Genomic DNA, 25,878 nt, shown 5'->3' on the forward strand with positions numbered 1-25,878 from the left:
CTGCTGCAACTGCCAGTTGACCGGGTTACAAAAAGACAATATTAATATTGTGAGAGAAATGCGCACAATGTGCAGAGCAAAATCTAGATTCAATAATATTAGAATAAGCGATATTCAACCGTTAGCTTTAGGGACTGCTGACAAACTTTTAGTAACACAACCCCGTGTTATTTAACACCTAAAAATTTGCAGAGTCTATATGCGAAAAACTTAGAAGTTATGCTGCCAGAATAAGCGATATTTAACCATCAGCTTAGGGGCTGATGGTATCTGTTCAATAAGACATTCCTGTGTCATTCAAAAACTAAAAATTTGCAGAGTCTGTAAGTTAAGATTTAGATGCAGTGATATTAAAATAAGCGATACTCAATTATCAATTTTAGAGACTACTGTCACTCGTTTAAATAAGATTCATCCATGCCGTGGAAAGTGCCATTAAAAACCACCTCAATACCAAGCGTCGTAATGAACTTGCATATTATTAGATTATGATTATATTAGATTGTTTAATTAGTTTCGTAGACTAGCGTAACAAGCGATGAATATTCATCGCAGTTCAAACTTTACGATTCAGCATCGGCTCGGCTCCTGCGTACAAGGGAGTTTACAAAGGGTTCATTCGCTTAAAGTTGCTCTGCACCCCCAGTTGCATCTCTCGCGAAGATGCAAGTGGATTGAGCGTCGCTGAGGTGCAGTGCTTTCGCCGGCGATTTAGGGTACCTTTGAGAACCGCTGCCCGATGCGGAAACGGGAGCTGTGGGTGGGGATGGGATCGAAAGGCAGCAGGCGGAGCACCGGGGGATCTTTTGGCGTGCTGCGACAACGGTTCTGTTCTCTCAGTGCATGCTCGGTACTCGCACGGCGGAAGACAGCGCAGCTGCGGGTTCGCGCGGACTCTTTGTCCACGGTTTGCTCGTGATCGTGCACGCTGCCCGAGGGACCCGAGTAGTGTGTGTGGGGCCGGAGTGTGCCCGTCCGGTTCTGTGAAAAACAAAGTCCCCGAAGGCCAGCCAAGGACCTGCGAGGACTCGTTCAGGGGGCCTCGGTGTGTTTGCCTTTGTCACGAGGTCTGGATTCGGTAACCTGCCACTCCTGTGCACGCTTCGCCGACGGTTGCTGCGCTCGGTTTTTCGGAGGTTTTCAGAAACTTCTCGCAGCCCCAGGCTCGTCTGGTCGATAGGGTTTTCGCGATCACGGCATCGCGGACTCACCTGATCGAAGCGGACAGGTAAAACATGACCGTGCGTCGATGCATTCGCAGCGGCGGCGATGAGTTTCGGTACCGGGTGTCCTTGCAGTCGCGATGCAAGCTTGAAAATTCGGCGACACGGTGCGGTGACACAAAGAGACGCATTCGTGATGCACTGATTAGTAAAACGTGCTTTCTTTGAATTTGAATTTCGATCTTGAATTTTTATTTTGAATTTCGTTCGATTGATACTTAATTTATGGAGTACCGAGAGCAGCTGTTTTATACTGTTTCATAAAAATTACAAGCATATGGTTATTCGGATCGTTAGTGACTTTTATTATACTGTATTTCAAACAGAACCAGTTCGTTGAATAAATCTCCCATAAATTAGGATTTTAACGATCGCAAATTAAAAGATTCGGTGCAGGTCATTCTGACGCATTCGTAAATCTAATGCTAATAAAACGACAAATTATTAATAAGACTACTCTGATCGATGTAGTTACGGTATATTATGCAATTCCGAGTTTTCAAGTTGCACACATTTTGTTGACTGAAAAGCGATCCGCAAAGCCGATCGATATCTTTATTTATCATCATGTTTTCGAGTTTTCCGAAACTGTTTTTACCTGATTGCGATTCTATATATGTTCGTGCACGAGTTCGTTATTTAAAAATATCACAATCTTATCTGGTACGCGAAAGGCTCCCGATTAAGAATAAGTGGAATTGCCGCATACGTGACAGACACGCCAGGCGAGCCAATTCCCCTGTCGCTGCTTATGATTATTACCATACGATTTCACGAAGACTTACGTTTTCACAAAGAACGGCACTGTTCCCGGCTGTCCTAGGACTCCGGTTACAAACAAGGAGACTTTTCTAGGCGTTTCGTGACATTTAACCTCTTCAAGGATGCCGGCACACGTGTGTACATATCGCTGTTTTGTAGAAGCCGTACATATTGATGTTTTCACAGGAGCCGACAGTTTACTACCAAACAATTATTATTCATAAGGAGCGTGCACATTTTTATTCGAGATAAAAATGAATATTTATTCGCGACATTAACACTTGATGAAAAATTGTCGATATTCAAATTTTTGTAAAAAGGTTGCGTCACCCCGAACGCTAACTTTTTACGTTGACTTAATATCTGCAGTCCGTGTTATTTGTTCTGATAATTTTGATTAATAAAGTACATTCCAGATATCGTTTATGTAATATTATCCAGTCTATTAATATTTTAACCCTTTGCACTCGAAGACATTTCAACTGCAAATCTGAAATAATTTTTCTGACTTCTAGTATTTCTATTTTATATAACAAAATTCATTCTATGCGTATGAAATCCAGTCTCGTGGCTCATATAACAATTACAGTTTCAACAAATTTTTCAATCTAAGCTTCGATGGTATCTGTAAAAAATAATTTTGGAAAATTTTATAAAATTTTATAAAATTCGTATATTTTATTTAATCAAATTGAAAGGTCAAGTAGTATGACAGCAATTGCTTTTAGGATATTGTTACCATTTCGCGGGTATCAACGTTCGTAAAAGTTCATGCCTGAAGAGGTTAAATGAGGAGATTGGCTCAGGGCTAGTTTCAAAAATTGATAGAGAGCCTGGAGTGATCTGGTTGGATTTCAATTTTCAAAGTTAGATAATTGGCTGCTCGAGAGCGCTGTCTGTGCTTTCTCTTCTACCTCATGTTGATTTCCCCCGACGACGACGACTATAAGGCGCACACGTGCTCGCCATGATTGCATTAGCCGGGGGACTCCCTCGGAGTCAGCGTCAGACTCTCCTCGGAACTATATCCGCTCTTTCACGCTTCGAACGCATGACTGCGCCGACGTGACGCAAAGTTATTCGACCGATTGGTTGCGAGATGACAATGCGCGTTGGCAAATACGATTTCACGGGTTTTTACTACTTCGCGGAAACCTTTCGAATCGTCGAAAACAGCGGGATTTGGGGACAGAGTCAATCCTCGATCGCTGAGATGTAGCAGACGATATGAGCCGTGACTGTTTTGCAAATTACATCCTAAATGCTCGATTTATTTTCCTTGGATATGTTCACAATATTAGGCAACACTGAAATCAATTTTACCGTGTCGTTTGGCAACCTCGACATGCGCCGGGTGTCCCAGAAATTACGATAAAATCGGCCGAGTAATATATTTTCGTCTGAGATAACATTGTCTCGCTTAACCTATCTGTTATATGTATTTATTTTTATCAAGTCAAGTTTGTAGTCATTCTAAGAAAAGTTAACAAATTTGAACTTAAAGAATAATTTTTAAAAAAGTTTAAAAGTGTCCTTTCATCTGTTTGGTAAAATTAGTGTTAAATAAAAATTTTAAGAAGCGTCTTTTTAACTGCTCCGATAAAAATAGTCTTATTGCATAATTTTTTAAAGGTTTAATGATTTGTCAGGGTTGCGTGCTCCACCGTTTAAAGGAGTGGAATCAGTAGGTCATGATCGGACACGTTAGACCATAGTTATTTTGTAGCACGCGCATTCGTCGACTTCTCAACCTCATTTTTCTAAAAAAAAAAGCCTTAAACAAACAAATGTTATTCGTTTTCAAATTGATCTCGACGCGTAAACTACATGACAGCTTGTACCATGATCTCGAAGACGGTAGCCATGAAAACAAGCTCATCAATAATGGTACAGTTTTCGATCTATGCAAAATTCTACGAGGTATAAAAGCCTCGTTCTACTACATTGCACGATTGATTAAGACTAAAAGAATGATTGCCCAATTCAAAGGATCAATTTTCTTAGCCGACTGCACACGCTGACTCAGCGGCGATCCGTGTTGCAGACGAATCAAGTTCGACGAAATGATGTGAAATACGGTTACTTTGAAATGATCCGACGGCTGTCTCGTTGGTTTATTCAATGGTCGTAAATCTTTGCGCGCTCGCGTACGATAAGCCGATCCGCGTGCAGAATCAAGAAAGACACAGTTTAGCCGCGTGAACCGCGGTAAATCGAATCGGTCGTGTAAGGCCATCCGTGATCTTATCGCGCACTCGAACTACAGCGAGGAGCAAAACTCTCTATACGGTGCATTCGCGCTCGGTGTTCGACTTGGAAATCGCGGCGAAACATACACTGAGATTCGAAGCTTCTTCTCGACTCTCGTCGCGTAACCATTTACATATCCGTAGTGGAATCTTGGTTGACTGCACTCGAACTTGTGCAACCGTAGGAAATACAATGTGTTGGAGAACACGAGGCGGGTCTTTTTTCCTATTCGAGGCGGCTAGATTTAGTTGACCCGTGAACGGAGTCGTGGCTGAAAAATAAAAATTACGAGCTCATGAAATATGAAATTATTACGATTTTATTTGTTGCCCTTACTTGGTGTATGCATGTTATTTTAGCTGTATCTGTTAGTACTTTTTCGTCGTCAATAATGACAGTAAAAAAAAGAAATTTTAATAGTTATTATATCGTAATCGACAACAGACAGAATCTATGTTTAACCGATTTCATTTACGATTTTATTTCACAGTTGATCAGTAAAATCGTCAATAATTGCAGCAAAAGAAAGAAAGGAAATCCAAGTATAATTAATTTTGCTCGAGTCATTAAATCGACTGCATTTTGATAGTATTTAAACTGTATTAGAACGATACGAACGTATCGTTTCTCTCACCGTCGGAATTGTTAATTATAGGAACAATGGGAAGTCGTTGAAAGCCGTCATCGACCAAAACGAACAATCGTCCGTTAACAGGTTAATGGTATAGCAAAGTTGGCGTTGCACAACAAGTCGTCCGCGAATAGTGCGTTAACAGATGCTCGACGACGGGAATGTGGAGTAGGACGGTAAGACGATAAGAGGCCGCGATAAGGATCCATAGGCAAGGTTACGAATCGGGTCCGCTCGTCGCGATTACGCTCGAACGTGACGCGATCGGGAACGCTTTAGGACGCCGCGGTCTGAATATACCAGGCCCGCGGAATATAGAACGAAAATGAGTCATTGCACCGGGAACGGAAACGAGCGGCAAAGCCTCGGCCGTTCGCCATCGTTTTCTAGCGGCCGCATAGTACGCGACGCTCATTCACTATCAACTTGCCGGCCAACGGAGACCGTCCTCGGAACGCCTAAAATGGCTCCTCGTTTCTTCGCAGTTCCATCGACTATCGTGATCGAATGCAACGGCGAAAGTTGTCGAGAGCGATTTACGTGCCGCGTTCGCGGTACGTCGCGTAGGTCCGAGCCTGGGTCTTTTTTAAGGGATGATTTCAGAGAGCGTCTTTGTCCCCATCGTGACTGTCCGTTCTAATCCTAGAAGTCGCGCGTTGGTATTAATAGCGGGCCGTTAATGCTTACACGCGTTTAAAGGCTTATCGGGACAATGGCGTTTCGTTATCACCTTCTGCCTTTATCCAATACCATTCACTTCGGTATTTCCGAAACAATGAACACGTTCAGCGATAGCGACGCGATGGATAAATATTGCAACCGCGAGCTATTCGTTAGTGTCCTATCAGCTGCCTTTAAATCTAATGTCGGTCAAATAGATTAGGCGTCAGTTACGCTTCGTTTCTTTATTAGATGAAAAAGAATTAACAATGATCGTATACAAAATATAAATTGTCCTCATTAGTTTCAAGAATTGGAAGCTGAATAGAACGTTTCTCTTTCTAGTTAATAATTCTAATGGATTAACAGTAATTCGTTGACGTTAAAATTCTTTTCATATTTTTACTGTTCCAAACCGTGAATTATCGCGTAAAAATCCCCAGTCTAATTATCCGTTTCCATCCGTTGGATTAAAAGAGCGAAATTCAGTCCTCGAGTCACCAGAAGCCCCTACCGCAGCAGAATCTGCCTCCGACCATCTCTCCAGGCGTTTCTCTACCGTAATCGTGTCACGACTTCCTTGCACCATAGATAAGGGCGCTAATGTAAACCGCAGCAATAAAATTGCACCGCGACTCTTCCAAGGAGTCGATGAATCACCATCGAGCGTAATCTTTAATCGCTGCCGTGGTCGCCGGTGCTCTTGTCGTTGCAGATCCACCTGTGGAGTAGCTCGAGGCGGAAACCGACGAAGAGCGGCTCGCGCGAACCACTAGCCTGCAGGAAGAAGCGGCTGGAGCGAACAGAGCGAAGCGTTGGCGAATCTTGGAGCGAGCAGACGGGAAAACAGTGATGGTAATTCGTCCGTGGAAGCGGAAGCTAGCGCGAGCAGTTAATTAGGGTCCAGCGGCGTGGCAACGACTGTGTGACGGTTCTCGGCGAAAACCGTGGGCCGCAAGGTCGAGGATTACTCACCAAAATATTTGGATCGGCTCTGATCGATCCAGGATCGCGGCTCGATCGGCAGCTCTCCGCGAAGGTCGGGAGCCGAAGTCGCGCTCGTCACAGTCGTCGCAGGATCGAGGCGGCGAGCGGTGGCGTTACGCAATCGGTCCGCGTGCGAAGACCTTGTGTGCCTCGAGGATGACCTTGGCGTTGTCGGTCTCGTTGCCGCTGCCTCTGCGTGTGTCGTCGTCGTCGAGAGAGAAGTGCTCGGTGATAAGGCCGAGCCTGGATTAATCAGTGTTCGGACGCGATCGCGCGGCTACGGAGCCGAGACCGGTGCTCGGGAGGTCGAGCGGAACACCGAGTCCTGGCAGCCGAGCAGGTGTCGAAGGGGATGCGGCAGTCGACCGGGATCAGATGACTCCTGCGAGGAGCATTCCCGACAAGATCTGAGGCCGCCCAGCTAGAAGAGACAGACGAGCCAGCTTTGGTTCTTCCACGAGCGGTTACACGTCCCAGCAACGAGAGATGACGGTCACTTACACAGCCGAAGTAGCTACCTGCAAAGGTCTCGGTTGCTTTCTAAAATTACTCTTAAGGTAAGCAGTTTCGGGCTCGGATCGCGAGGAAGGTCGTGATAGAACACCTGCGCGACCTCTCGCTGCGATCACCGGCTTCTTCCTTTTAGATCCTCGTTGATCGCCGAACTCTTTCTCTTCGATTTTTCTTTGCTAAAGAACTTTCGGCTATGGAACGGCATGGTTCAATTATCGTTAGAACGTTATACAAAATTAAAATGATCTAAGTTAATTGTAATATTATTTTTAACAATCATAGTTAGATGAGAATAGTGTAACAATATTTTTCAACTATTCCAATGCCTTTCTAATTTCGTATTTGACCTATATTCAATTTTGTCATAAATGCATAAAATTCTCAGTCTAATTATCATAATGAATTGAAATGTTTGAGAATTAAGAGAAGAGGGATCGTGTACGTAAAATGTTGATTCTGAATTTTTATTAGTTTCTGAGATAATAAAATTAAGATTTTAATACATTTTAAATTCTTCCTGCACTTTTTTCTCTATTCTTTTTCGTAAAATTTCTAAAACTAATAAAGATCGGCATTAAAACTATTACATGCCAGTCCTTCCTCCCCTATTCGCGTCATCTGCTCAAAATTTTGTTTTGTTATGACGGCGACCATGTCGCCGATAAAATGGGTAAACAGTTCTTGGTTCGTAGCAGCACTTTCTGCCCGCGTGTGCAGTTTTATCGAAGAGACAGGGCTCCGTCAATTTCTCTGCGACGCCGGCGGGTACAGTTTAATGGCCTTACGGGTCGCCTCTTCCATGCTCTTCTTGTGTCGCTCTGCCAAAAATTTCATTGGACTGCGAATATCGACACCGGTTCGGTAGAAGCTCAACCACGCGGCGAAAAAATCAAACGACGCTGCGGTGATGACGTCAGCGACCGCTAACCGCGGAAATTTGCACTGGCGTCAGCGGTCATTATAGTTGAATGATATCGATTACTCTAATGCGAAAGAAAAGCGTGCTGACTGGTTTCATGAAATAGATGGGACGAGATACAGTGATTCACAGAAGTGAACGCGTACCTTTCAAAACGCAACGACTCTCTTAAAAGTGGACTGAACGACTTGAAATTTTTTTGAATGATAATAAGAACTAATTTACTAAACAGTGACGAAAATATTTTTTCTTAATTTTGATAATTAATAGAGTGATAAAAAATGGTAAATTCACGCTTTTTTAACTTAGTAACGCTTTAAAAAAATCCAAATTGTTTGGTTCAGTTTTAACCCCTTCCCGTACTTTAACGAGTCAGACTAGTGATGGAGATTTATAACAATAAGCTGTTGTATGAATGTTCATTTGTTCCTTTGAGTAGAAATCAAATTTTATTCTATCTAAGAAATTAGCGCGATCGAAGAAATTCTAATCATAGTATATAATAGTAATTGTAAAGGAAATGAATGGAATGAAAATGGTACAGCAAGGGGTCAAGAAAGTTACACTGTTTTAAAAGATGTGTATGCATCCGATAAGGTACAATAAAGGTAAAGACAAAAGATAAAAGAATCGCGACTGAACAAGTAAATTCCACTCATTCTTTTTTATTGAATACTATTCTTCAAGTGTAATCGCGTTTCCAGCGATTCGTCTCGTAGCATCGATAAAGATGTGCAATTTGCTTATGTCACAAGCCCGTAGTCCATTAGCGAGTAAATAATAGACTCCCCGGGGCGTTTTCTAAAGGGAATACCGATGCCCGATCTCTATCTTCGACAAATGCAGCAGCATCTCTGTCCTTCGAACGCCAATTACGCTCACAGTCGGCTACGATTAAAACGACGCGCTGACTATCAACGCGGCAGATCGGTGAAATCTGAGATTGAAAATTCTCCGCGTTTCAATACTAATTGATTTCTTGGAAAGAACCGTGGAAGAAGATCGAGTGCATTTCGGAGGACAATCTTCGCTTTCACTCTCCGATCTCGTTATCTCTTTCTTTTTTAACACGCCTTTGCATCGAGAAACGACCGAGAAAGTGAACGATGTTTTTTACTTTTATTGGTACCGTCGTAAAACAGCGTCAGAGAATCGTGCATCAAACTTTATGAGATCGGTGTAAAGAGAATAATAGGAAATTCGTGGGAAAAAAAAATTGGTAAACGAAAGTGAAAGTGAAGATTTCGCTTTGTAGAAGTAACATAGTTAGATCGTCGTTTGATTTATTGGAAAATTTTTATAAACAGTTATTGTAAAATTGTCATAACAATTCTCATCGAGAGTTATACCGTCACTTCATTTTTGAGAATCGCGTGAATCTGTTAAGAATTTAGGTATTAATTTTTTATTCTCATATCATTTATCGAACGTACAGGATATTCCAAAATTATGGTACTTTTGAGAAATGATTCTTGAGGTCATTTCAAGTAACTTTTTCCTTAACAAAAATACAATTTGCGGCTTAGTTTACAAGTTATTAATGAAAAACACTGACCAATAAGAAGTTAGCTCAACTGGCATAAGGATAAGGGGTAGCCCCTAGTCAATAAGCCACGTCCCTTGGCCAATAAGCCCCGCCCCTTAGAGGCTTGCGATATAAATCGCTAGCTGTAGAGTAAAAGCTTCAATTTTAGTGCCCGATATGGAAAACAAAAAATGAAAAATGTTATAAATTGGTGATCTATATTAATTTTATATGAATAGCTTTCTCTATATGTTTTAAATCCTGGAAGAAAGTAAAATATTATGTACAAATTGACATTCAATTTTTCTATCACATTTACCTATTAACATAATAAAAAAAGAATAAATCATCGATTTATGTATAACACTTTTTCCATACGCGTTTAATCCGTATGCATGGAAATTGGGACATGGTCGATAATTAGAACATCTACTCTAGACGAGAGTAACCTGATAAATCGATTATGCTCAACCTGAAACGCTTACTGCAAGAGCTAATCCCTTTCAAATCATCTATATTCGACTTACCTAAATTAATAATTAAAATTTTATATATCTCACAATTAACCCTTTGCACTCGAATGGTAACTCCGAGACACCACTAATATTATTCCATTAAGTTCGAAAATAATTTTTATAACAATAAAGTTTAGATTAAAAAGATTGTTGAGTAGCTATGACTGTTGCTATGAGTCGCAAGAATCAATTTCGCACGCATATAAATATATAAAACTGTATATCTTTTTTCAACGAAATTTCAATACAGAAATGCCTGTCTTAAACAAATTCTGATCTTTATAATCAATAAACTCGGATATAGAATATTTCAGACTGTCTTCATTTATATACTATTTAGCCCGTATAAAGTGTGCCAAATGTTTAAAATAGTGAAAGACCTATATTTTATAAAATTGTATATTTTACTTTATTTAATTTCGCAATTGTTTTGTACGACGTATCCGTAATTTTTATAAGCTAAACAGTACGTAAATGAAGACAGTCTGAAAAATTCCATACTATAGTTTATTGATCCGAAAAATGAGAATTTCTTGAAGACAGACATCTATGAATTGAACTCGCGTTGAGAAAAGTGTATCGAAACAAATGGGGCACATTTTGATTAAATCAATAGCTTTTGAAAAAAGATATGCAGTTTTGTATGCTGGCTTAAAAATTCGATACTTCGTATGCACCAACCTAATACTATGAGCCAGGAAAATTATTTTATATTCACAGTTAAAATGGCTTCGAGTGCAAAGGGTTAATCGTTAAGTCACTCTCGTTTGTACGTAAAATTTATTTATCCGCTTGGTTATTTACTCGCTGTAAACGGACTTTGTCCGTGAAATGAAGGAGTACATTTTAATCGGCAACGCGGCACTCGCGACGATTCCTCCGCGCGATTCCGCGTTCGCCGAGGAATTCTGCAGACTCGCGGAATCAGCCGCGGGGAACGACGATCGGGTAAACCGTCGGAACTTCGTCACGCGGATCAGTAGATCGTATCAGGGAATTCCTGGTACTTGTCGTATTAATTGATCGCGCAATAATTCATCCATGGCTTACGCGATCCGAGCGAGCGGGGCGCGTGTTTAGCAGCCGCGCGCGGAGCCTCAGCGCCGACAGCATTATCGTCGCCGAACGAACGAGACGGGCCACGGTCCCGTCTCGCTTGCATAGATAAACAACCGAGCTCCGTTTCGCCGACGGCGGGAAACTGTGCTCGCCACGGCGACCGAGTTATATCAACCGTCTGTTTTGAAATTGGTGGCTGGTGCTGTTGAACTTCCGGGTCGGCGACCCCATCTATTATTGCTTCGACCGCTCGACGGCCGGCTCGAATTTGCACGGGCGTTCCTTCTTGGAAGAATCGTTCGACGCCGCGGCACGTCGTTCCTTTTTTCGCGATCGCGACGGATGTCCGAGTTCGCTCCGGTTTTCAGTTCCCCCGTATCCGATCGATCGTAATTCACTCCGACGATCGTCCGTTTCACTCTCGTACAATTCTTCGGAGAAACGATGTTACCGATTGCTATCTATCGCGATCCGACTCGCATTCGCTTAATGGACCCTTGTCGGCAATTTCACGCTCATAAATATCCCTGGTTACGCGTCACGCTTGAAAGTACGGGGTAATTCGGCGGTTCGTGTGCGGCTCTACGTCTTTTGCATATGTGCTCGGGAAAGTTTGCGATCGCCGGCTAAATCGTTCAAATTCGCTGGAAAGATTTAGTGAAAGGAAACGAGCTTTTACAATCTCTTGGCATTGACTGGAATAAAAATAAATTGTTACTTTCAATCATTTTGGCGAGCTTAAAGTAGTGCAATAAAATGATCGAGTATTTCGTCTTCGTAATTTTCCATTTCAATTATGATTCTTGTCATAAACGCATGCAAACAGGAGTTTAATTATTACAATTTAACGAATCGATCTTATTAAAAACGTCGCTCGTGTTAATTGAGATAGTAGTCGCGCCGACAATGTTTACACTGTGTCAAAAGTCCAATTGTTTATAGCGTTATTATCGCTACCTCGGCGAGCCTCGAGTGCACTCCGCCACGACGGCTGGTGAAACACGATCGTGATGTTTATTCAGGAACGAGCTAGGTACAAAGATCATTCCTCAACATTTTCGTCGGGGAGTCGCGTCGCCCGATATTCCCAGAGCACTCGGCTTTCCCGTTCGTTGCAGCTTCACTGACCTGTAAAAAAAAGCGAAGTCGTTACCCGCGCCGATGCCGTGGCATTAGAGTCGCGGATTAGCGCTGCTAAATGTTTAACGATAGCCGTAAATACGGCAACGAGGCCACTGCAATTGGCCTAGAGCCGCGCGGATCGATTCGCGCTACTTCCACGCTTCGCGGGTACCGGCGTCCATAAAATGCGAACCATTAAATCGGGATTCCCGCGAGTGCCGCGCATGTGGAGGATCCGAGACATTCGGTCGGCCGGCCGTCGGCCGTCGTACTCGAGGACTGTTTCAAAAGACGAAATAACAGAAACGATTGCGCACGCACGCGAGGATAATGTCGTCGAGACGGAAGTCTCGTGACTCGCTCTGGAATGCTTCCAATGCGGTTCGCGGTTACGCAGTCTCGCGTAATGTCCTTTGGACGCGTCGTTCAGCTGTCCGTCATTCTTTCTTGGACCGTGGCGGTCGCGAGGCCTCGAGCGAGAAGGAAATAATTAGAGATGCTTAGACGGCTGACCAACTCGTTTTCTGTCGAATGTCGCTCGCGTGAGATCATACCATTCTGCGATAGACCTCTTTGCGGATTTTCTTATGGAAACATAGTGGATTGGATGGTCTAACGACAGAGTACTTTGAAGATTCACTTTTATCTTTACCTATTTATTTGTTCATTTATTTACTTATTTATCTACTTATTGATTTGTTATGAATAAGTATAAGCCATTTGGTTCATAAAGTTACTCATACATTATAGATGATATAAAGTTTAAATGATTAGAACCAGGAAAATCGGTACGATTACAATAAAAATCCTCCCGATACGGTGTTTCCTCCGTAGCGTCACGACTTGGCCACGCCCTTCGCCGCATGCCCGTACCCACTACTCGCGGCATGACCAATCGCGAGCCAAAGAATGATTGATCCTGCTTCCAAACAACTTATATCCTAGACTATAGAAAATTAGGTTGTACAGGCCTGTATTTGTGAAATATTTATTCAGTCCATTCTCTCGCTGTTCGAATCTATGAAGCAGGAGGAAAGTCTTACAAATTAGAGCGACCGCAAGCATCCGTGTTTAAAGAAGGTGGGACCGTAGGGTGTCTCTATAAATAACGAATGTAATAACGATACTTGGCAGCCAAGTGGCAGAAGATTAAGTAGTGTTTGTTAATAATTTTTCACTGGGTTTACGCAACGTTATAGAGTAACAGGTTTTTCACAGTCGAACGATTTACGATCGCCGACTTATCGCGGCAGAAGTGGATCTTCTTGATTGATTGCCTAAGCGTTAAATAATCGTATCGTGTCTGCGTGGAAACAGGGAAACGGCGCGTATCTGTGAACGACGTTCGCGAGTCCCGTTTTTATCTGTGATCGATATAATACCATACAACAGAGAGACACACAGAGAGAGAGCGAGAGAAAGAGAAAGAGAGAGAGAAAGAGAGAGAGAGAGAGAGAGAGAGAGAGACGATTAAAACGATCCGAGGAATTCACCGCGATTGTTACGTTCTTTTTTCCGTTCTGTTCCAATTTTAGATGGCGCGCGAGCATATACAAGCTCGTCTGGCTAGACCTGGCCCTGTTCCTCTTCATCTACTACTCGCTGTCGACCATCTACCGGCTGTTGCTCGACGACGGCCAGAAGAAGATCTTCGAGGCGGTGGTGGCCTACTGCAACGAGTACAGCGACCTGATACCGTTGTCGTTCGTCCTTGGCTTCTACGTTAGCATCGTCATGACTAGATGGTGGAATCAATACATGGTGATACCGTGGCCAGATTCGATCGCGGTCTTCGTGTCGGCGACCATTCACGGGAACGACGAGAGAGGTCGATTGATGCGACGAACTATCGTCAGGTACTGCCCCGATAACGCTATCGACGCCGGCACAATGGCTGAACAGGCTCTCGCAGAGACTCCTACTTTGTTCCCATGTGCTGCAATCATACGGCTGCGTTTCAAGCGAACGCAATTCTAGCCCCATTATTCGCGTGACACTGTTCTATGGTATTGATGGATCGCGGAACTTCGATCGAAAACTTGTCGATATTTGAACTGCCGCAACTTTTAGGAAGGAAATGGTGCAATGGTCTATATACGGTTCCATTTTAAAGGGCAGGGTGTAGACCTTTGCGGCAATGGATTGCTTTTATAATCCTACTACTGCTTTTACAACGCTTTGCAAGAAAGTATTCGAACACGTTTTAAAACACGGTAACATTTTTGAAACTGTTTTAAACGACTTGAATATTGTCTAACGTTCAAGAGACTAGTTTAATGTATAATGAGCAAAATACTTCCTTTAATTGTTATGTATTTAAATGTCAAAATTACCTTCTTTTGATGGAAATTTTCAGTATGCAACTACAGAGGAAAAATTTAAAAGTTTCTTATCCCCCTTCGCTAATTTCAAGTAACAGTAACATTAAAAAGAATAGGTATTGTAGGCATTATACAATAAACTAGAGCCTTAAATATTTAAGGCAAATTCTATTTGAAAAATTCCAGTTGTTTAAGTCCAGATACTTTTTACTCGCGCTGGTATAACTTGTAGAGTATGACTTTCCATAGAGATCCGCAATCTATCGATCGGCTGTTATTCGCAAGCATCCTTGAGGAGTCTGGAATAAATCGGCGACCGGGGCCGGCGTCTGAGCGGCGTCTAGCTTAAAGCTCGAAGGATTCTAAACAAGCGTCCTCGAGCTTAATGGATCGAAGAAGGAGTCTCCCTGAGAGCGAGCTTCGCGCTGTCCAATTAGACGCGTCTCAATCTTGCGTTTCAGATACGTGTGCGTGTGTTTGACGCTGGTGTTAGCGATGGTTTCGCCGCGCGTGAAGAAGCGTTTCCCGACGTTGGAGCACTTCGTGGACACGGGTCTGTTACTGGAGAACGAGCTGGTGATATTCCAGAGCCTGAACGATAAATTCCCGAAGCCGAGCAAGCACTGGCTGCCGATCGTATGGGCGTCGAGCATCGTGACTCGGGCGAGGAAAGAGGGCCGGATCCGCGACGATTTCGCCGTCAAGACGCTGATAGACGAGCTGAACAAGTTTCGCGGTCTCTGCGGCAGCCTGATGCACTACGACACCATCAGCGTGCCGTTGGTTTACACGCAGGTAAGCGGTACCCGCGAAACGGCGCGATTTATTCGTCCCCGGTTCCCTTCACCGCCCGATTTTTCCTCGGACAGAAAAATGTATTTCGCTTACGCAGGTGGTGACCCTGGCGGTGTACACGTACTTTCTGACGAGCGTAATGGGCCGGCAATGGGTGCAGAACTCGAAAACGTCCACCATCGATCTATACTTCCCGGTATTCACCACGCTGCAGTTCTTTTTCTACATGGGCTGGCTGAAGGTCGCCGAGACCCTGATCAACCCGTTCGGCGAGGACGACGACGACTTCGAAGTCAACTGGATCATCGACAGGAACCTTCAAGTGAGTCGTTTTACATGGGTGTCGAATTTTGTATCCGTTCGTTATTTATTTCCCTACGGAGGCAATCTGTTTGCAATTGGATTCAGCCCCTAGGTGTACAATTTCGTCCACGGGTAATCAGAGTTGAATTTAAAAAAAAATTATTTATATCAGAAATTCCTTGGAATTACCCATTTTTAGAGGGTGCTTTTGGAATAGCATTTTTGGGCCGTTTTTTGTGAGAGGGTACATTTGAATGGATATTTTTGGTACGGTTCTTTTGGGAGGGTACATCTAATCATTGTTAAAGCGATAGTTTTCGAAGGGTATTTTTGAAAGGATATTTTTCGAACGGTACTCTTAAAAAGGTACTTTTAAAAGGGTACTTCTGGAAAAGTACTCTTAAAAGGGTATTCTTGGAAAAGTTCTATTAAAAGGGTACTTGTGAAAGATACTGTTAGAAAGGTACTCTTAAAATACTACTTCTGGATAGGTACCTTTAAAAGACCAGTTTTGGAAAGATTACCTTTAAAAGGGTACTTTTCGAGCAACACTTTCGGTCCAATACCTTTGTAACTACGCTTTTCGAACGGTACATTTACAATCATACTTTGAGTCCCGTTTCTTCACGATTGCCGCTTTTGTGGAACGAAAGGTGAGCTACCTGATCGTCGACGAGATGCATCACGAGCACCCGGAGCTGATCCGCGATCAGTATTGGGACGAGATCTTCCCCACCGAGCTCCCGTACACGGCCGCGGCTCAGGCATTCCGCGAGGAGCATCCGCAGCCGTCGACGGCCGGGATTCAATTATCAGCGGCGCAGCAGGAACTCCAACCGTCCTCCGTAAGGATCGACGAAATGGTAGCGGACTATCAGCAAAAGTATCGGCCGGATATAGCCGACGACGCCGCGTCCGGCATTCATTTCACGGCGAGGGGAAAAATGTCAAGGTTGGTACCGTAGCGGCGCCACACGCAGCTGTATTTATTTGCCCGCGCGATGCACACTGTTTCTTCCAAGTTCTGTAATTTTTATTGTTTCGCTGGCTGGATCATTTTTCATTTCCATTTCTCATTTTGTGTTGTACGTAATTAACTTTTCTGTTGATCGAACTCTTTCATTACTATTGTTAATTGTATCGTCGAACTTATCCTTCGAATTCGAAAGAAGTATCGTTGCGAGTAATGTATTTATGAACATAGACGCGCATTGTTCCCAACGTATTTCCCGCGTTTTTCTTCGGCATAGTCTTGATCATTTCTTATGTAATATAATTACTTTCCTTCCACTAGATCTCCGTGACTAGCTTCATCGTAACGTGCGATCCTCTAGCTTTAATTTCAGCTCGCAGAAAATATATTGTCGCGGGGAGACAGGCCCGCTAAGAATGAATGTTTCAGTAATATTGGATTCCTAAAGAAGCGTATATTTATTAAACATTAATATCTATAATACATTCCTTTGCCGCGCTTTCATCAAGGATCTGTACAGCGCCATCACATGTAGTAGCAAGATGCTCAAACTGTTCAATAAGATTACCAACAGTTGATAAGAAACGTCGCAAATTGATTTCGTTACAATGATGAATTTAAGAGCAAGAATGCTAAATTTAAGCTACAGGTTCGCAAGTAATTTAATGTCTCGTAAACTATCCTCTTATATTAGACGTTGAAGGAATTTATTTATAGACCCGTAGATGGTTTATTAGAAAAAGCATGCATCGATGTAAAAGTAAAATGCATCCGCGGTTGGGATAAGAAACCGATCAACCATTATTAAAATAATAGTCAGCTAATCGAAACTTTCAGATCATCAACATTTTACTCTTACCCCAATTGGTCGTACATACCGCAGTTTAGAGCGAACTCGTTAACCCCTTGCCGCACCATTTTCTTTACAATTACAAAGATTAGAACTTTTTCGATGGTAATAATTTTTTAGAAGGAAACGAAACATTATATTTATTGTATATTTACATCTACTCGAAAGTTTAAATATTACTGACAAAAGAATAGAATTTGTTGTCGCTTTAACCGTTAGCACTCTAGTGGCGACTCTGCCCGCCATTAAAATTGTTGTAACACCTTCCAAAATTATTTTTATTGTTACTAGAAATCGGCACAACGAGTTTGTCTCGTTAAAATCCGGCAATGGGTTAACGAATAAAAACGATAGAACTTGTTAGAGCGAGCACCGTGATCATAGCTTTATGTCTGCTTACTAAAATTTGTTTCTCGACTGCATCCGCTTCGGTCTCTTATCCAGGAGCTGTACCGAGAGCGGCAAGATAGCGAGGTAATTCATGTTCGCTTGTGCATGCCTGTATCAAGCTGGACTAGATGTCCAGGCTAGTTTCGAGGACGTTTTTGATAGAACGGCGAGTGTGTGTTGGTTTGTAGGAGCGCGAGTCGTGTGAGCAATCGAGATCGCACCTTGAGCGGCGGCTCGACGCCTAGCAACCTGGGTGGCTCTCTCACCAGGGTGAACAGCGTGACCAGCGTGCTCAAGAGGCTCTTCAGCAAGGAGGACAGACCCGACGGCGGTGTGACCAGTGGCACCAAAACACCGGCAAGAATGGCTTCGTCCAGTTCCGCCGCCTCTTTGCAGAACCGTGCAGTCGGTGGTATATTGACACTTTACAATTTATAGTTTTCCAAAGAGTTTAAAATACAATTTTAACTAAAGAATCTTAGGTGGTATTCTAATCGAGAACGCGTTTCTTTGACTTTTCTTTTTGCAATATTATTCAATACAATATTATTTATTATTTCTCACATATATTAGTTACTTTCTCGACGATATTTACTAATTTTTACAACGTATAATAGTCAAAGTGCTGGCAGTGCAGAGCCTCGTACAGAGCAATCGTGTATCAAAAAATGCTCTTATGGTTGCCATGATTCCTGCCATTCTATTTTCCTTGCGAAAGAGAAAAGTAAGAAAGACAGAGGAGTTAGGACAAGGAATTGATAATTAAAGATTGCTAATGATTCAAACAGTTCCCTATAACTTCATCAATTTCTCGAATCTAACGATATCCTTTAATAAAAATATTTTCGTAGGTATATACTTTCAATGAAGATGAAAATAAAAATTCTATTAGAACACAGTTATCATACAGTGATGACTAGACTCCGGATGTTTACGCAAAATAAATAATTATCTGTATCGATCAAAAGATTTTATTCAGCTGAAAATGAAACAATAGTTTAATTCTTAATCCTTCAAACATATTTTATTGTATTTTTATCATAAATGCGTATAATCCGCAGTCTAATGATAGCAGATCGTTCGAGATTCTAATGTTCGTTTAAAAATGTTCTGGGACAGTTGGAGGTGGCTCAATGAGGATAGGCGTGATCAAGGAGGAGGCGGACGAGCAGATGACCTTGACATCGATGAAGTCGGACAAGAGGCCTCACGTGCAGAGCATATTCACAGCTGGACCACCGCCACCGAGTGCTCCGATGACCGTGCCCGGAACCGATCACTCCAGGAACGGGGAGATATTCTCTTGCAGTGCTCCTGTGACTGGCTTAACAGGAAGTAACGGGGATGGGAATGTAGGCGTCGTTGAGGGGAGGTACGCGGCAAGATCAAGGTTAATAGCCAGACGAACATGTGGTTATCTGCTCGTCGCATTTCCATATTAAATCGCTTCCTCGAACAACTTTCTTCGGAGAAAACCGCGTATAAAACACCGAGGCGGAGAACCTCGAGTCGCTTATTAACTGCATACCTCTTTTTCATTGAATCATATTAATCTATCGGGCAGGTAACAATCTCGTGCAGAATTTTATTCTGAACGTCGTCTCTTTGTAGTACTCGTAGCAACGTAGGGACTGCTAGATAAAACAAACTAGTCATGCTTGAGCTTCTAGGAATTTTCTATTGTAAAAATTAGTTAACTATTTTTAAGATTAGTTGCTAGGTTAGTTAACCAGTTGCATGTAGATATGTACTGCACGGCTTGATTATCATCACAACAGTCATGGACAATTGCACATTATGCGTACTATTCAAATGGGTTAACAAGGAGGACCCCAAGTGATCATCTAATGAGAACGAAGTCGAAGGAAACTTAAGTAATGTTAAGTAGGCTACTGTAGCGTGAGCAATTGCTGTGCCTTTAGCTTATTTTCGGACATAATTAACTTTATACTTACCTAATAAGAAATAAGAAATTTTCTTATAAAAAAGTGAACAAAGTGAGAGGATGCAGAAAACAAACTAAAGTCACAGTAATAATCGGCTCCACTAGATTCGATAGGGATCAGTTCTAAGCGATGTAACTTCACAGTATTTTACCTTGTCCCAGTTGCAGAATATGGTAGTTTTAAGAATTTTCGAAAAGAAGCCAGGTGGAAATCATGAAACGAAGCGGACGTTAATAAACGTGGACACCAAAACGATCATCTAACAAAAACAATTTCTAGGAGAAAACTAGCTTCGATAGGGACCAGTAACAAGCATTTTAACTTCGAAATATCTCATCTTAACCTTCATGTTACAGAGCACAGTAGTTTTGAGATTTTTCATCGGACGGTTTTCGCGAAGCCAAGTGAAATTCGTGGAATTGCAGGACAGAGCGGACGTCGCAATCGGCGCGATCCAGCGTGGCGTTCGACACGGGGGCGAGCTTCGCCGGTAGCGGTGTCGCGGACGACATGATCAGCACCCGGAGTTCGTCTTGCACCAGCGTCAACTCGGACGACGAGTTCACGAAGCTGAAGACGGAGAGGGAGAAGGAGAGACGGGAGAGGGTGGTCCGGAGGCTGGCCAGGAGCACCAGCGGTCACACCAATCTGCTCGGTGCTCATTCTAGAAGCGTGTTGGACACGGAGCAGCTGTTGCTGACGGAATTAGTGAACACTTCGCGATTGTCGATGGCGGCGAGCGATCGAGACGAGAAGGTCGACACTGATCGACTTTAACAGACTTATCGGTGGCTCTTCTTCGAGGTTTAACCTCTCTTCTGGAACCCATCCGCGCAGCCTGAAACGGCTACGGTGATATTTATTTAGCAGACTACCGACCGGTCGCACGGTCGAGCGATCGTATATATAAGAACGTTGACGTCGAAAGTCAGAACGAACGATTGTTAGTGTACATACAAACTTTTTACTAGAACACTCGGTGAATGCACGGACCGGAGAACGAATCGACGACGGTCGATCGTGGTCGAAGCTTGCGGGAGAAGCTCCGATGCGTTTTGCCGGCGGAAGCGTCGTTGCGTTCGCCGGTGCGAACTGTGGATCAAGAAACGGAACGATGTGGATCGCAGTCCCACCCTTGGCATCACATTTTTACACGCATAGAAAGTCTTTTTTACACTTTGGTAAAGTCGGAGAATCGTTGTCCTCGTGCAACGGTTTCCCGTGTAAGCGTTGCGGAAATCATCGCACGCGCTGTTCAAAGTCCGCGTATCGTGGCGATCGTCGCTGCAGCAGCGAACTCTTGTAAATATATACCGGTATACCTATCACACAAAACTCTACGTATCTAGAATGACAATAATTGCGTGAACGTTGTCATCGGACGTCGACCTGCGTGAAACCAGTTTTATACATCGACGCGTACGATCGGCAAAGTACAGCGATTTCCGGATTGCGGATTTCCTGCATTCGTCACGACGACGAGCAGCCGAATCTTCGAAAAGCAAAAGGATTGACAAGATTTAAGAACTTCGACGTATCATTTTCAGAAAGTTCTGTTTGACTCTGGTTTTCTGCCGCGGAGATCCGCAGTCTATTAGAATCAACATTCGGGAGTCGTCCCCTCGATTGTAGGCCTACGATCCTTATCTTTTACATTCGATCGGTTGTAGAGAATGTGAACGATGTAGCGGTAGGGAGTAGCGTAATTTCTTCGTAATAGCAGTAGATATTTTTCTCACTCGTTCTGATCGTCGGAAAAAAGATTTCGCGCGAGCGAGAACCGCGTAGCTTACATCGAAATTTTGCAACCGCTGAAAAGTATATGAACAGTGCCTGCCTCGTGCCTATCTGTGTCCAGCTGAGAAATCGGTACTCGTTGTTACTTTGGTCGTGGAACGAGTATCCGCCACGCTTAACGACATAATTGCGCTCTCCGTTTGTTCTACAGCAACGCGTTTCCGTGCACGCACATTCCAAGAATCGTGAAATGATTTAGGTCGGTGACAAAGCCGGCGAGACGATCGCGCATTCGCAGGATAACGTTTCGACTCGTTGAGTCTTATGCGAGAGAGTTTAAGGAACGTGGACTCGCGACGCTTGATGTTCGGTATCGGGATTGATCGACGGAGCTCGCGAGGATTCCGAAACGATCAGCGGACTGCCCGAGCACTGTGCCACGTGACATAATCGACACTCGTTACCGTTGTGCGCGGACAATTCGCCATTCGTTTGGGAATTACATTCCAGAGCGAGTGAATGGATCCTACGTTGTTCATGGTTCAGCGATTCGTTCAACAGTATTATAATAGCGAAACGCTTGTTCGGAATGTCGCAGAAAAATGTTGATTTCGGCTAAATAAAGGAGAGTGTGAGTTACAGAAATTCTGGTGCACTTGATGATGTTCAGATCTGCGCACGAAAGCGTCTGGAAAAGCCGTGAAAGTATTTCTCTATTTTATGTATATATATAAAAGTTTATATTTAGTATATTATTATCTACTATCACATCTAATAGTTTTGTTAACTCTATGGCTTGTTCTAGCACTTTCCTGAGCATTGTTTATTACACCCTACATTCCTATCCCATAATAACAATAAGTAAAAGAGGATATTGTCTTTACTGAATATAACAGAATAATGGGAACATAAAAATAAAGCTGAAAGATATTAAATATTATATAACACATTGCTTCAAGATACAGCCGCCTCATGAATCCCCAATATTTTTCATTTATTCCAGCACGACCTTTAGTAATTACAGTTCAGAGTAATTGGTTCCTCTAATCTACTGGGAAAAATCACGCCCGTATCAAGGAAGCGATCAATTATAGTTCGAGATACAAGAACTCGTTACGCAAAATTTTCGAACTATTGTTCTCGTATTTCATCTCCTGGAAAGCGTCTATAATGCTTCATTTTTTCCATTCGAATGCGAGCTAACGATTTCGATTCCCACGATCAGTCAATCGTGAAACGATTTTAATTAATTGATGTTACGTCTAACGCGGTAATCTTTCTCGAATCGCCGGTGTTGCTTCTATTAATTAAAGTATGCTGAAAAAGTATACGAAACCGTGATCGATTTGGAAAAACAGTTTTTTTGTAATCTGTATTCGAAGATTACCTGTCGCAGCAGTTCGAATATGTGTTTTAAATGTTCCCGCGGTGGGATGCGAGTCCGCGAGTCGATCGGAACGGTTTTGGACCTGCGCGATGCGCGGCGGGAGTGGGAGTCGTTTCGTGCGGTTTCGGTGTTTTCCGGCATGATTCGAGCGTGTTCGTGTGGGTTCGGCGGGCTCGGCTGGCAGGGCAGGCGTCGACGTCGTCCGGGGTGGGGGTAGTCGTCGTCGTCAGTGGGTAGCCGTCGGCGAGAGGTGGCGGTGGTTTTGTACGGTGAAGAAAAGAGGGGTTAAGTGAGCCGTGCCGGGCCGTAGAAGCGAGCTAGCGGTGGCGCGGCCCGTGCTCGTGCCATAGGGCCTCTGCCAGACAGTAGTGCGTTCGTTTACAAGATGGCAGACGGTCCGTCCGCGGAAGACGCGGCCACCGACCTGGGGGACGGTGATTCTCGTTTAACCAGGGATCGACACAAACGTCAGGACGGCCAGTCGGCGACGACGTCCTGGGGCATGGGTCAGGACACCGCGAGACGCATCCACGAAGACGTTCTATCGCTCGAGAGCCATCATCATCGCCAACATCAGACGCACCAGCATCGTCCTCCCCGTCGCAATTGTCACGCGTACGCTCCCCGTCGTCATCCGACCAACAACAACAACAATAATAACAATAACAACAGCTCGAGCACAAACAACAACAACAATCGTTGCGAGAACGGGGAGCACGGCGAGGCGATGATGGACGTGAGCAGCGAGCGCGTTAGTAAAATCGAGAGTGTTCAAAGTGTTGCGGATACGACGACGCGCGTTCTGTCGTTCGCGTCACCGATGCGCGAGGATTACGAGGAGGAAGAGGAGGAGGAAGAAGACGACGACGACGAAGAGGATGAGGAGGAAGAAGACGAAGATAGATCGTTGGACGGGGACAGTGTTTCGAAGAAGTGTCGCGTGAGTGTTCGTGTCGACGCGGCGAAGAAGAAGCCGACGGCCACGAAGACCAAGACCAAGGCGAAGAAGACCGAGGGGAGCTGTAATAGTAATCACAATAACGGTAGCAGTAGTGCTGGTGCTGAGGGTGGCGCGTCGCGCGGTGACAATGCGGCCTCCTCTTCGGCCGACGGTCGGCGCCCGAGGTCCGTGTTCCTCGACAACAATGATGACAACGACGACGACGAGGACGACGAGGAAGATACCTCCAGAAAGCTGACTCGCTTGAGCAAAGACAACAAGCACGGCAAACCGCAACAGCAAAAAGTCGTCGACAGAGGAGTGCGGGCCGAACACGAAGACCTGGACGCCGCTCGTAGCACGGACAGGATCGCTAGTGATGCTAGTGGTGATGGTGGTGGTAGTAGTGGTAGTAGTGATGGTGCTGCTGCCGCTGCCGCTGTTTCTGCTTCTGCTTCTGGTGCAGCGGCTGGTGTTACAGCGAACGGCATGGCCGCGGCCGCCAGGCATCATCAGGGCAGCCCTTTCAAGGGACAGGTTAGGACCGCCGAGGACACCCTGGTTGGGCCCTGCGGCAAGAAACGGTGCGCCGATCGATACGACAGCTCCGAGAGTTCCGACAGGTGAGCGAGACCGAAATATATCCGTGCATGCCTGCGCTCGTCTGAATCCCAAACCACCGTCGGCTCTGTTCGAGCTCCGTGCATGCTCCGCGGTGGTTCGCAGAACGCCTCGAGGAGGCCAACAGGAGCCGGAGTCGGAACAGGACCAGAAGGTGGAACAGGACACCTAGTCGCTGGCTCCGACTAGGCTCCCGCTGCGCGTACTATTCGAACGGGGAATGCTGAATGTAGATCGAGCAGCTCGAGGATTTGAATTTTTCGAGCGCTAGGATTCGAAATGGAGTTTAGGTTCCATCAGTAGCTCGAGCAACGAAAGGGTTTAAACATTTAAATTTTCGGAACACTAGCCTTGACCCAAACACCGAGGATGTTGTCCTCCATATAATTGTTTGAAAATCTTGTCCAGTATTTGTTGAAATATAAACACTTGCGTTATGGTTAGGGGTAATTCTGGGTACATAGAAATACTGTCTAGAAGCTTTATAGGATTAAGCTTAATAGGATTCGTTAAACGAGATTGATGAGCAGTTCGGCTAACTGTATGCTTCATTCGTATTTCAAAAATCCGTCGAGCCATCCTCTTTCTTTTAACGCCATGTTACATTCTCCATAAAAAGGTCAGGAAATGCATCTCGTGGTTACGAGGTTCCATTTTCATCGAGTTTGAAAACTCGTAAAACACACGTGCTATCGAACAGGCGAACAGTCTGTTCATGACTCACCGTTTTCACTTCTTGCGTATACTAATGCATGCGCGTTCGGCGCACTTTCATATACAATTTGCTCCAAAACAAAGTCTCCGGCGAAGAACATTTATTTCACGCGTCCAATTCGTATTCTCGCGCGGCAACACCTACCGCTATTTTGAGCCGCGAATACTTATCGAAAGATTAGCTTCCATGTAAATGCACTGTCAAACTAAGTTGCAATTTCCCTTGTTGTTTTTGGAAAACGATACACAAGCATCCCCGTGGGAGCGAGTTTGATTTTTCGCCAGTGCATTTCGGCCGGGCTCGTCGGGAGGAGCCACCTGCGTCGAACGAAGGAAAGTCGTTGCACGAAAATTGATTCCTACGGTTCGGGATTTTGGGAAAACCGAAAGGAGGAACCGCGAGACTTTTTTTCGAGACGAGCGAGACACGATGGAGCATCGTAATTAGCGCGAAGGAAGGCGCGTTCGACGCAGGCCAGGGGTCGTTGTACCGCGGTTACGAGACCGGCAACCGTGGCTGCGTTCGATCTGTGTGCGCGGCGTGTTTATAGGTTCGTAGATGCTGCCAACTCGCTCCGTTTCTCTCCGGCCCCCTCTCTCTTTCTCTCTTTCTCTGTGTCTCTCCCTCTGTCTCGCTTTGCCTCCTCTTTCACGTGACCCTCGTGCTTCCACTACCTCCCTCCCTCCTCCCCCCTCTCTCTCTCTCTCGTTCTCTCTCGCCCCCTCTGTCCCTCT

General features: G+C 44.2%; 2 protein-coding genes across 4 annotated transcripts in view; both read left to right on the plus strand.

Moving 5' to 3' along the window:
* Positions 1-833: 833 nt before the first annotated feature.
* Positions 834-22,185, plus strand: LOC144475816 (bestrophin-4). Of its 3 annotated transcripts, none has more exons than XM_078192110.1 (10): positions 834-1,228; positions 6,242-7,070; positions 13,702-14,022; positions 14,949-15,282; positions 15,380-15,604; positions 16,239-16,537; positions 17,853-17,882; positions 17,987-18,210; positions 18,918-19,188; positions 20,170-22,185. In XM_078192110.1, exons 2-10 carry the CDS (start codon positions 7,000-7,002, stop codon positions 20,519-20,521), a joined length of 2,127 nt encoding a protein of 708 aa, XP_078048236.1. In that variant the 5' UTR covers positions 834-1,228; positions 6,242-6,999; the 3' UTR covers positions 20,522-22,185. The 3 variants fall into 3 exon arrangements, with proteins under 3 accessions (XP_078048236.1, XP_078048237.1, XP_078048238.1); XM_078192111.1 differs by having other exon boundaries at positions 18,918-19,170; XM_078192112.1 differs by lacking the exon at positions 17,853-17,882 and having other exon boundaries at positions 20,170-22,181.
* A 921-nt stretch (positions 22,186-23,106) lies between these two features.
* Jing (AE binding protein 2 jing) overlaps positions 23,107-25,878 on the plus strand; it is a 198,854-nt gene continuing 196,082 nt past the window's right edge. Inside the window, exon 1 of the mRNA XM_078192858.1 lies at positions 23,107-24,431. Coding sequence (XP_078048984.1) covers positions 23,254-24,431 — 1,178 coding nt within the window. The 5' untranslated portion in view covers positions 23,107-23,253. The remainder of the gene's footprint in view (positions 24,432-25,878) is intronic.

Source organism: Augochlora pura, chromosome 10 (genome assembly GCF_028453695.1).
Source record: "Augochlora pura isolate Apur16 chromosome 10, APUR_v2.2.1, whole genome shotgun sequence".
NCBI classification, from domain to species: domain Eukaryota; kingdom Metazoa; phylum Arthropoda; class Insecta; order Hymenoptera; family Halictidae; genus Augochlora; species Augochlora pura.

Bases quoted from the DNA above. Each gene is read 5' to 3' on its own strand.
- LOC144475816 (XM_078192110.1), top strand. From the start codon at position 7,000: ATGACGGTCACTTACACAGCCGAAGTAGCTACCTGCAAAGGTCTCGGT. The intron at 18,211-18,917 runs GTATATTGACAC...GTTCTGGGACAG, and splicing joins GCAGAACCGTGCAGTCGGTG to TTGGAGGTGGCTCAATGAGG. The intron at 19,189-20,169 runs GTTAATAGCCAG...GTGGAATTGCAG, and splicing joins AGGTACGCGGCAAGATCAAG to GACAGAGCGGACGTCGCAAT.